Source organism: Mastigoproctus giganteus, chromosome 3 (assembly GCF_048544385.1).
Source record: "Mastigoproctus giganteus isolate SK-2022 chromosome 3, ASM4854438v1, whole genome shotgun sequence".
NCBI lineage: Eukaryota > Metazoa > Arthropoda > Arachnida > Uropygi > Thelyphonidae > Mastigoproctus > Mastigoproctus giganteus.
The window spans coordinates 61,105,491-61,118,607 of NC_143577.1; the positions used below are offsets into that span (position 1 = coordinate 61,105,491).

Genomic DNA, 13,117 nt, shown 5'->3' on the forward strand with positions numbered 1-13,117 from the left:
TGATAAAAATTGCTGGAATTGTGTTAGTACAATTTTAAGGAATATTTAGTATGGCGCATGAAATCTTTTTAAAATTCCCAAATATAAAATTCGTCCAGTCAAGTTGTTACATACGGGCAGGCAGACAGACGGACGGACATAGTGAAGATTTAGCCAAATCATGTGTATATGCTAATGCACCCTAAAAATGTTGACAACTTTTCCTGCTTCGTTGAATATGCAGTTTAGTATATGATACATTTATTGAAAATAACACTCAGATCAAGTTCAGTTATTATCCGAACACAACAGTCAGTCAGCTAAGGAAGTATCGTTAATAAAATTGGGTTTAATCTGGTCAACTGTGTTATATATCCTATTGTTAGAAAATATTTAGTTATTATATACAAATGTGAAAATTATTAGTATAATTATCAACATTATTTTATGAATACTGTTTGGATCCAATCAACAATCATTTAACAACCGATACAAGAATATCTAAGGAAATTTGGAAACTACTGCGTGCTGAAGGAAATCTCACCTTTGAAAAACTCTAGAAAAAATTAAATTGTCATCTAGAACGTTATTTGGAAACACAATGCATCGACAATCTCATATTATGAAAATAATCACCACGAGTTACCTCAATGTTACTCCACAAATAAACAGAACTGCATCCCTTTTAAGGAGTTCGATTTTTCATTTTAATTTATTTTTTTAATTGATGCATCGGTAAAAGATTGAGAGTACTCAACTAGATAATAGTTAATTAAGCATTGTCCTCTTCAGGAACAGTAAGAAACACTTCTCGAAACGCTCAGTTCTTGTACGTAATCAGTAAAACAAATTCTTAAAGTTGCTGGTGGTGACGAATGTTTTCCCTTGAAGTTGTTGTAGAACGTATCATTACTCTGTATTCTCATAACAGGCACACTCAATATTTATTTATTTATAGTTAAAAACAAACAAAAACTGCATTTCTTCTAGCTTCCTTTAATTTTAACTTACGAAAAGTTTTATTTTTTAATATGTGTTTTTGCTTTCCGAAAACGGAACAGAAATCTTAAATTAAAAGTTTGGAGAACTGCCTGAAATTCGGAATTTCACTTGAATAAACAAAGCTTGGAAACATTTCCAATAAGTTTCAGTAACAAAAGTCCATGTGTCGGGTTTCTACTGCGCATTCAGTAAGCACTAAGCCTTGCCACCACCTCACCAAGGATTTTCTTTGAAAGTAAGGCATTACATACCTGTACAGCTTTCCTACTGACGTGGTTTCAGAATGTTTAGGTACCATAAAAATTTCCTTGCTCAGTTTGGACAGTGGCGAATCAGTTCTCTCGAGACGGCTCTTGCACAGACGTAAAGACAACTTCTGGTAGTCATTTCATTTTATGGTGTCTACAAGGGAGAGGCTTTATGTGTGTGCGTCGGCCGTCAGAGAGCTAAAAGGCGAGTGGGAAATCAACAAAAATGAAAGAGATAGTAAGTACATACAAATAACTTTTCCTTTCGTTTTCTTTTTCGCTTACAGATGGATAGTTTAATTTTCGCAAGACAGTGGAAACTTCTTAATAGTAAGAAATGTTGCTTTGTTGTATAAATAATAAAACAACAGATTTTATCCAATTTATATATTTTTAAATTCAAATATTTGAAAAAAAAAAACTGAACTTTATAATCAAATACTCGAATTTGAAATTACTATTTAAACTACTGTCTCCGTATTAACAAAAAACAGATACATCCTCCTATCACGTCAACGCTTTATAGGTTTAGATATCCCGAAACACACCAATTGTATTTTAATTTTAAGTGTAAATTTGCTAAATATTTTTAAATTTTAATCTTTAATTTGAAAATTTGCCATGTTTAAATTTTTACACAGTTGCGGCAGTTTTACAAATGGAACTTTACGTTTTAACCATTTAAATAATAATAAATAAATAGTTCTATCAACTTTTTCAGTAAATTGTTTGCTCACTCTAAAATATACTTTCTGTGAAATTTCCATGGGAATTCTCGGATCCAGACTGATATATATTAGCGTTGGCAAAAAAAAAATAAATAAATAAATAAAATAAAATAAATAAATAAAAATAAATAAATAAAATAAAATAAATAAATAAAAATAAATAAATAAAATAAAATAAATAAATAAAAATAAATAAATAAATAAAAATAAATAAAAATAAATAAATAAATAAAAATAAATAAAATTCGTTTCAGGAGAACAGAATGCCATATATATACACACTGTATACATATTATTTCAATAAGAATACTTTAATTCATTAGCAATCAATAATCATCAACGATAATCACTGATCAGTTCAACAGCTTTGCAGTTGTTTTCTTTCATTTAGTAAGTCAGATATAGTCGTTATTCGTTAGTATATTAGTAGTCTATCAGTATTTCATTATTTTTTTTCTTAGAATATAGAGACTATGTGAATATACCAAATCTTTTTTCATTCTTGATAGAGCTGTATTTACATAAATAAAGCTATTCTATTTTGGTATGGGTTCTAAGTTTTATTGATGATATTGATCTATTTTTTATTTGATCTCCAGCGACATTTTAAATTTTTATAACAACCTGATTAGCAACCAAGCTTTCATAGCAGATTGTAATAGTGGAAGTAATTGTATAATACGCATTTCCTTACAAACTGTGCTCTAATCCAAGATAAGACTGGAGTATTGCATCAGTGAATACGAAAAGGACTTAGAAAATGTACTCAGGTTTAATCAAACCAAAATGACAAGAAACTCAAAAGAAAATAAGTATGAGATTCTGTTTCAAACTATGTTGTTGTAGTTTTCTTTTTACATCACTAAGGCTAAGGGGTCTAAGGAGTAGCATCACTAAGGAGTCGGTGTATTCTAAGGCCAGTTTACCTGGATGAAATATCTGAGTTCCTGTGTGAAACCAGCCACTCTAGATCGACTAACTGATTCTCCGTGTGAAAAAAAGCCCATAAATGATTACAATAAATAACGTATTATATGGTGCAACCTTCAGAAAGGGAATAAGCAGTTACGTTAGCTAGTTTAGTTTAGGGCAATAAATATTTAAAAACATCTTTATCTTATATAGGTGATCCGTCACTTATCTCCTTCCTCCCTTGGAATTTTCTCAGCACGCAACTATTTTTACGTAATTGCAGATCAGCTGGTAAAAAAATAACTTTCATCCGACTCTACTATATAATATATAAAAATTGAAGTAATTAATTTTTATCAGAAAAGTAAGGAGGGCTTTATTTGTTCGTTAGCTGCCATCTAAGAGCAGGCCTTGCATAAAGTATGAAATCTATCCAATTAAAAATTGATTAAATGGCTAAATGTCAAAAACTCCTACTAGAACTTGAGAGAATGAAGCTGTCAAGTGGTGTGTAAACTTTAGCTGTCTTCAAGTGACTGGATTTTTCTCTCCCTGTTTTCGACAAAAAATAATAAAATAAAACAACCCAAAATTAGTTCGATTGGGTTATTACGATATACTCGAATAAACACTCAAGTGCTCTTTTAAACCTCAGATATTTACACAAAACGAAGTAATCTTGAAAGCAATGGGTCTCATAGTTAAAGCAACCACAGTTATTAGACAGAATTTGTTATTTAATTCTTTTTATTTATTTATTTTTTTTTTAAGGATCGAATTTGGCATAGTATAAATGCGACCATCCCCAACATGACGTGATTGTTGATTTCTGCAGATATCTTAAAGGATTTTATATTTGTCTTAAATAAATTTTAATCTGGCAGAGTTATTCTTATCATAAAACAAAATGGCACCGCTCGTATGATGCAACATTAAAAACAATGCGTTTTGTTTATTGATAAAACAAAGTTTCTTCAGTGGCAAAATGGTATTTATTCCTTTTTAACATAAACAGGATAGAGATGAGACTACTTTACTTTTCCTCTCCCTGCGGAACTTTCAATGAGTTCCGCTTATCTTGCAGTGGCAACAGATCTCTCTCTATATAAATTCCTCTCGTATCGCTAGGGTCATAAACTCGTCCTGTGTTATGGGCTTTTCACTGTTCCTGAATGCGAGAACAGATGTAATAAATTATGTACATACTTCATGCACAGCACTCGACTTTGGCGTTTAGTATGACCGTGATGGCACAGTTGGTGCGTCTATCCTTACTGCCTTTCGGATTTTTATCTCTTGACTCAGAAGTTGTAGAAGATCCCATATCTTTGACTCTAGTGAAATCGTAACAGATTATAGTGTATAGTATTTAATATTAAGTTGCATTTTTGACGTAGAAAAGAGTAATTAAATACATATTTTTTTATTATTTATTGATCATTCGCATTCATTTAGTACGACATTAAATGTCAAAATAAAACTCTTCTTTCTTGTAAAATGAATTTTATTAGTGGTCATTCAAAGATAATTGCAGCTTCAAGAAGATATTCATGTCTTATGAATCTATACTCTGATTTATATTGAATTATATGTTAATTCCAGCATAAATTATGATATTAACAGTGTTTCTAGTTAGGCTTAATTTTCATATCGCGGATAATCAAGATTGCATATGACCAAAATAAATTAAGAAATGGATAAAAATTTATTGATTTTAGATGGGTAACCGAACACTAGGAAGAAAATGACTCCCAACTGAAGCATTAGTTTCAAATCCATTTTAAAAAAACCAAACAAACTTGAAAACAGTATTTAATTTCTTGTAATGTTATAAATTATTTTAATAGTTAAATCATGAGCAGATTTTCTTAAAATTTATTAATAATAACTATCAGTAATAAATTATAACTAAATTATTTTATTGTAAATAATTAATTAAATTTTTAATAATTGTTTAAAATATTTAAAAAGTACACCCTTTTAGTAAATATAGGTTAGGTAGGCTTCTAATATGAAAATAATTTAAATTGTTAAATGAGTCACTCTGCAATTAGATATACTTGCTCTTAAATTGATATTTTTGTCTTTGAGTGGAATCAAGCTTATTTATTACTTTTTTCTTTTTCTGATTTACCATTCTGCACTGTATGATCTTTATATTCTCATTTTATAAATATTGATTTTTCAGTGAACACTCCAATAAATAATTATCACTGTATCTATAAAATGTTTAAAACTTACCATCATCAGAATCGTACAAATAAAATATTGCTTTCCACTGATAGAATTTTATTACGTCTATAATCGCCTTTAGATAGAGGGGTCTCATACTTATTCCATACTGCATAGGACGTTCGAAGTTTGTTTGTGAATAAGCAGGAGTCACAAATGGCATATGAAAGGTATTTGTGTAGGCAGCTAAGGTTTCGTACGATGGTTCACTTGTTGGTGCCACTAAAGTAAATATCCCTCGGCTCATCTGCATGCACACTAGAAGAGGAAAAATGAAACAGTTAATCATTATGATAAAGTGGGTAAACAGTGACAATTTTGACATCTGAAACAGAGAAAATTCACTAAAGGTTTCTCTTTCCTTTTTTAAGACATTTTTAAGAAAAATATTTTAAGACATTTCGCTATATTTTATGTGCAGTGTGTAGTCAAAACATTATGGCCACTTACGTAACAGTAGTGGGTCCTCCTCTTGCAGCCAGTAGTGCTCCAACACAGACGGGCATGGACTCTATAAGGTCTCTGAACGTTTCGGGAGGTATATAGTACCATCTCGCCAGAATTGCATCGCGTAGATCTTCGGCAGTCCGTGGTGGAGGATCCAAACGCCGGATATGTCGATCTACATAATATCTCAGAGATCTTCTATGGGATTCGTAACCGACCAATTTGGCGGCCAAGGTAGCACCTGGAAGTAGCTTTTTCGTGTTTGGCAAACCACTCTCGAAGAATACCAGCAACGTGGTAATACGCATTATACTGTTGGAACACCTTGTGCCATTCGGAAAGATAGTTACCATGAAGGGATGTACTTGATCAGACACAACAGATAGGTAGTTTTTATCACCCAGAGTGAGATCTAAGGGAATGAAGTGTCCAAGAGATTTCCTGAAAAACATCCTCATACCTGTTTCACCATTCCTCTCCGAAGTTTGTCTCCTACCCTCCATCTACTGTCCACAATGCATAGCACGAAACATTCTACACAAAACGAAGCAGTGATCAATATTTATACCACCGACGACTGACAATCGATGACTTTTTCCCAGTCGTCGATTGTCCAACGACACCCTTCAGATTAGGCGTCGTTCATGATGGGTGGCCATAATCATGGGTACCTAGACTGAGCGCCTACTCTGAAGGCCCATATGAGAGGGAAATTCGTTCTGATCATGGAAAAACCGCTGGTCGTCCCTTGGTTAAAGTCCACAGTCAGTCATTCCGCCGATTTCTGTCTATCGCTTCGCATAAGGCAGAATAGCTTACGTTCATCATGATTATTGGTGAGGTGTGAGCGCCGCATTAGCCCAGCGACTGCAGCTCTCCTCACTCTCTGCCCACTCTTGTAACACTAACTACAGCACTCCGCGAACAGCTCACAAGATTCGCAGTTTCCGTAATAATGTTACTTCCCAACCGGTATACAACGATCATCCCATTTTCGAAGTCAGTCAGATCATGTCCCTTTCCCATATCGGTAAAGTACTACGTATGGACCGCGTGCCGCCAACTTGAAGTATAAAAATTAACGATTTTTCTCACCACAACACTTATACCACCAAGCGGGGAGGAACATCTAAATTACTAAAACATGGGGGTGGTCATATTGTTTTGACAGGACAGCGTACTTCATAAAGTATAGAATACTTTATTACACATTTTATAAAGTATAAATAAATACTTTATTATTAACATGAAATCTTTATTAAATCACATTCCATAAGAGTGTTAAAACTATACATCAAAAACTAACAATGAATATTCGGAACGAATTTTACCTTATTAGTTAATAAAAGCATTTGTGACCTTTTAATATTTTCTAATATGAATATTACACTGGTTATTAAAATATTCACTTGTGCTTTATTTAAAAGCTGTCAATAAGGAGAACTGCGTTTGATGTATGGAACTCTAATGAGAAAGAAAAGCTTTGCACGAGGTCTAGAATTCACATTTTGCTGTATCGCATCTATCATTCGTAGCTAACGAAGCAAAAGATCAATATAATTGCATTGCAAGGGATGATGCTACTGAAAGCCCAAAGTGTTATAGAGCATTTTGTGATGGACAACATTTCTCACAAGAATGTGAGAAAATTGCTCCCATTACGCTTGTGGATCATCTTACGGTCTGCAATTCGTGGAACGTTTTGTGTAGAATATAAACATTTCCGGAGGTTGTAGAAATGAATTATGTGCCAGCTGCATGTAGTAAAATGTGCACAGAAACACATTATATCAGTAATGTTGCTGTATCCCCTACAATGTCTGTCTGTGGGTGATCAGCTTGTCTCGGTGTCTCCTTCTAGTTGAATCACAGTCCGTGTTTAGAAATACAACTTCCAAAGGGAGCTTCTCGGACAAGGTATTAAATATTTTATACAACAGAAAACATTGTCCCCGTAGCTGACTCGGAGTTGGCATTAGCCATCTGCTTGTATATTTTTTCTTCTTCTTGAGAAAGTGATATATCGCGGGTTAAATTTATTCTAATTCTTATAATTTATTTCATATTTTGTTACTATTTTCACTCATTATTTTGACTGTTCCTGAATACTGCACATTATCCTTCTGTGTTACGAGAGCTGTTTGAAAAGTAAGATAATAGAAGTTCTGCGGAAAAACTGTTTTTCTTTATTAGGGAAGCGTCTCACGAATAATGGCACATATACTGTATAATGTTTCTTTTCTTCTTGTTACAGAACTATGAATATCTTTGTTAATGTGGCTAAAACAAAATGTATGCTTTACTTTAAATGTTGACAAATGTAGAAGCACGCAAAGTTATCCGATTTCTGCACGCCAGGAGGGACTAAAGCCATAGAAATAATCAGGAACTGTGAACCGCATGTGGCCAACGGTTATGCCCAAGAAACAAGTTCGTTTTGGGTACAATCAGTTCACACAAGGCCAAAACAATTTACATATTGTTTTTAATAATGATTTTAAAAATAATGATTATAAATTATTATTAAAAGTATTTTCCTTAGCGGGTTAACCAGAGGTCAATTGCTCTCTTATGACGCCATCTCCATTCAGCTTCTTTCCTGGCATTATGATCATCAACGCGCGTGTGACCAAGGCACTGGCATAAGTTTCGGAACGCGATGCTATTAACAAAAGTAATAAACAAATATAAAATATGAAAATATACAATAAATAAATAATCATGTATTGCCAAAAATGCAGACAAGTCCATCATAGAATTAACAAAATTAACAGATACCATAAAAATAGATTAATAACAAATGAAAATATTCGAGTTCAGGGTGCAGCTTTATTTGGAGACGATATCAAATTGACATGTATGTGGCAGGGTTCGGAGTTGTGAACCCTTTATCAGCTTTTATGTCTAATTGGCACGTATGTGGCAGGGTTTGGAGTTGTGAACCTTTCAACGGTTTTTGGTCGGGTTGGCTCTCTTATTTCTGTAGGATTTGCTGTAAAGAAGCTCGTGACATTCGATTCCATCTTGATTAATTAGTCGAAGTGCAGAGTTGGGGAATGGTATCAGAATCTGTAGCAGAATTACAGACGAGTTGTTCTTTTCAACTAACCACACAGTCCCTTAGGAGTTTCGTCTCTCTCCAGGTGTTGAAAAACATCTGATGGGAAACTCGTTCGGTGATTACGGAGAAATTAAATGCACATAACTGGCGCTTAAACTATTTGATAGTCAGATTATTTTATGGTTAAAATTAATGATCGAAGTTGTTCAATATTTTTAAAAATTCTTGTTAAACAGCAATATAAAGGTAATTATTTTGATTATTTAAATGTAGATTGAAACAACCAAAATAGCTGCATTTCGATTTTGTTTCAATGTCGGTTAATGAATTATTTACCTTATTGTATTTTTCATAAAAGACTATCTTATTAAGGTACTGTGCGGTCCAGTTAGGAAGGTATTCAACATATTCATCTGTCTGCATATAAGAAAATGAGCTTTTGCATATCCAGAGGATGTTTTCCAACTATTGGTCATCCTAATAGAGGTTACCTATTTTTTTTATTTATTACATTTGAATTTCCAAGATCGGCAATCCATCATCCGGCACTATTCATTTTTCGTCTATTTTTAGGAAAATGGGCGAATCCTGCAAATCACTTGAGAATAGTCAAATTTATTTCTCGGGTTAGACACTCGCCCAAGTGTCGTGTCCGAACTTCCTCCCATTAGTTTTTCCATGCGACAAGTGGTATCTTCATGTTTATACCCACCTTACCGGTATATTCAGCCTGAATACTGTCTAAAAGAAATAGAAAGAAAGCAACCCAAAGGATTAAGATGTTCAGAACGAAAAAACAGATCGTTATTTATTACTGAAAAAGGTTAAATTGTTTAAAAAAATCGATAGCGAGACAGTGAATCAATTTTGTGAAACGAAACTGCTTGATTGAGTTGTGTATATTGTAAATAAAAGTAAAGTACGCATGACCAATCCAAATCCAGGTCTCTAAATTGCTAGAAAAAATATAGCTACACCTTTTTCAGGTCACTGAAAAAGGTGTAGCTATTTTTAATAAAATAATTACAATCAAATCAACACAACGCACAGAAAACATCTGAATAACAGTGTTATGAATCTAACCATAATTAAAACACTGAAGGTTGAAGAGTACAATAATGTTATTTGATGTTTGGATGACGTAATATCGCTCTGACCTGTTCAGTACGAGATGCTAATACAAACCTATTTTTTGACTTTCCATGGAACTGTCTTCTACTCAGTACAACAGCTGACAAAAATACTTACCCAACTTTCGATTAATGATCACATTCCCAAAACATTTTTTTTTCCTTGAATGACAAAAAAAAGTATTAAAAAAGAGAAAAATGTTTTGTTTTCAGTAGCGTCTGAGCGACACCTTGTAGTCTTAAATACAAAAGAGCACAACGTTGTGTAAAGCAATGTTGAAAAAGATACTGTGTTTTCTGACAAACTCTTTTTCAGGCTGTCATAGCGTTTTTTGTTTCGCTTTGTTTGTATGAAAGGATGTTTGTTAACAAACTTTCATCTGTTGGAAACACCGTTTGAAAAACTATGAGGAAGGCTCATTAACAGTGTCTTTGTGTTGCCTTCAATCATCTGGGACATTGGAACTACCATCGTAAGCCTATGTATAATAAAAGGGAAAAAAAGAAAATGCCCAAGGCATATAAACTGATTTTTTGGAGTGATAAACAGTCCTGTCTTTACTAGGAGAGAAAGAAGCCAACAAAATAATAATAAAAAAAGTATAAAAACAGTAAGCCCATGATGCATTAAATTTTATGCTCGTGTATGAGTTCAGGGGCATTCATAAAATTTATGCTAATTTCAAGGGATCGCCGTTTCACCGTGGCACATTATGACAACAAATACTGTTTCGAATAATGTCCATATTGTCTCAGGAGGGAATGTTGTTCATTCCTTGGCGTTGCTGCAGAAAATATTTCTTACCAATCCAAACATAAAAATGAAATATTAATATTGATATTCTTTTTACTTTGGTTCGTAATGTGTGTGAGAAAGCGTGTTCTTAATTCATGTAATGTCTTGTGCGCGCATATTTTTAAATTGTGTCCGGATATATTAGACTGGTTTGTCGTTGGGGGAAAGGGGTGTAGTTTATTGTCCACGCACATCTTAATTAGTCGTCTAATATTACAAATGTGGTCTCCAGGGTGATTCATAACTTTGCTACAAAAAAAGTAAATTTATAAAATTACTCTACTGCGCAAGTTAAGGTAAGCGTTGCTGCAGTAAACAGAAGAAGAAGAAGAAGAAGAAAAAGAAGAAGAAGAACTTAGTTTACTATCTCCAATTAAAAATATAACATTCTCAGGTGATCTGCAAAATTATCAAAAATAAATAATAAATAAAAGAATAATTTTGAACGGAAGTTTGCAAATTTTCTTATAATTATATCCTGGGGAACGATTTCTAAACGTTTAGCAGGGAGGATTGTGGTTTCATTTATTTGTATTCTTCAGTTTAAACAAAAATACACTCAAAATTATTAACAAATACATTAAAAGTACAGGTATTATACTCATTACGAATATATAGCTATTAACTTTAAAATAGAAAGGGTTTTTAGTTTTTTTTGGTTGTTTCTATAGTTCAGTGAATTAATTTCAAAACTTCGGTCATAAAACATATGTGGCATCTGTAAACCGTAAATCATTAAAACGACTGTTAAAATATGGCCGAACATGAAAACTCTGCATTGGATTAAATTGACTCTACAGGTTTCTGTACGAGTCCTCAGTTTCAAGTAAAATTTAATATTCACTCCTTGCTCGTCCATTCTCGAACATCGACTGGTTATCAAGAGATGATGCACAGTGTACAAACAACAATGTCTATTATGTCCCTATCAGAAACGTGCAAAAAGTTTAGTTTGATTCCATAATCGAAGTCTTCTATCATAAAAAATGTCTTTGACTTTTAAGGACACTTCAGTGGTTGTGTATAATATTTATAATATAAATCCTATGTTCAGAACATATGAAATTTTATAGGAAAATTTCAAGACAGGTATTTGCAAAGAATAGTTTAATAAAATTAGAATCGTCGGTTAAAACATCATTTGTCCATCTCAGCATTTCTTAAATTCTTTCTGGTGGAAGGTGCAAAGGTTTGAATTGGTCAACTATGCTACTGGGAATATATAGCGCAGTTCATTTAATAGGCGAACTTGTGCGGCTGCCTCCTTTCTGGTGAGTCATTTCAACTAAACAAGCAAAAAACAAAACAAAACAAAACAAAAAAACATGATTTTTTTTTGTCCTGTGACTGTGTTTGATTTTGATTTTATTGGCGCAAAAACGACTAAAGTTATACTGCGCCAAGAAAACCTGTGACTGTGTCACTCTTCAGATGTTCCTAAACAATTCTCAGGTTTTTAATGAATGGAGATTGAGGTTAGTAAGCAAACTTTACTGATTAGATAACAGTAAATCTTAAGTTCCCCTAATACAAATCCATAAAATCCTTTACTTTTAACTTACCTAATGAATAGTTAGCAGGATAACAGTTGAGAAACTCATAAAAGTAATTGGTCGATATCGTTATAAAATGTACAATGTAATTCAAGGTGAGAGGACGCTGGACAACAAATTTTTATCTTTTAATATATTTTTCCTCCCGAAGTATTATAATACAGCCTTTGATGAGCTGAACCAAAGCACACAAACTTAGAGGGAATGAAGGTTACGCTTATTGAAAATTTTAATGAAATTTTAAAGCATTACAAAATAAAATATACTTATTATTTTTTTTCATTCGCTTTTTTTTATTTGTAATGATGAGGGACTTCTCTGACCAATGTCGAGAAGTTCGCCATGATTGGTTGCCTTGTTCTACAAGATGGGAACAGCGATCATTAGTGATATTTTGCTTTTTACTTTTTAGTCATCCTCTAAGATGCGAAGCACAATGAATGAACAGCCCTCTTCTTGTCCTAACTACCTAATTTGGGGTTAAAATGAAATTTATATGCTTTCTTTCATAGGGTGGTTGGTTATAGACAGTGATCACTTTACGTGTAAGAAAAGCTGTCTGGTGAATTAAGGTATATTCGTGACACTTTGAAAGTAAGTTTAAATGCAATTGACAACAAAAACTATAAAAATGGCACGACTTTACCAATAGGTAATAGCGCTAGCACATAAATCAAAATTTGAGTACGTGAAAACAAAATACGAAATATCTTACTGACTAAAAGTGTTACAAAAAAAATGGACTGCACATCCGAAATAAAGTTTAAAAATACCAAATATCGTCACATTTTGGCCAATAGAAATCTCAAATAATACTTTTGGCCACTGGATATCTCAAATTAATCTGGTAACGTTGTTCAAACGCTTCAGTTGATCACGAGGTTTAGTAGTTCGATATTTATATATATATATATATATATATATATATATATTTTTTTTTTTTTTTTTTTTGTCCTATGTACTCTATATATTTGTTAACAATAATTTTTGTCCAATATATTTAGCCCTAATTTTTGTCCAGTATATTGT

The 13,117-nt window shown here is 32.8% G+C and overlaps 1 protein-coding gene across 2 annotated transcripts in view; it reads right to left on the reverse strand.

Annotated features, from left to right (window-relative positions):
- LOC150088046 (glutamate receptor 1-like) overlaps nt 1–13,117 on the reverse strand; it is a 630,662-nt gene that overhangs the window by 365,197 nt on the left and 252,348 nt on the right. For both annotated transcript variants that reach the window (XM_090369308.1, XM_090369309.1), the window contains exon 3: nt 5,111–5,359. In XM_090369308.1, the coding sequence (XP_090225434.1) occupies nt 5,111–5,359 (249 nt within the window). The remainder of the gene's footprint in view (nt 1–5,110; nt 5,360–13,117) is intronic.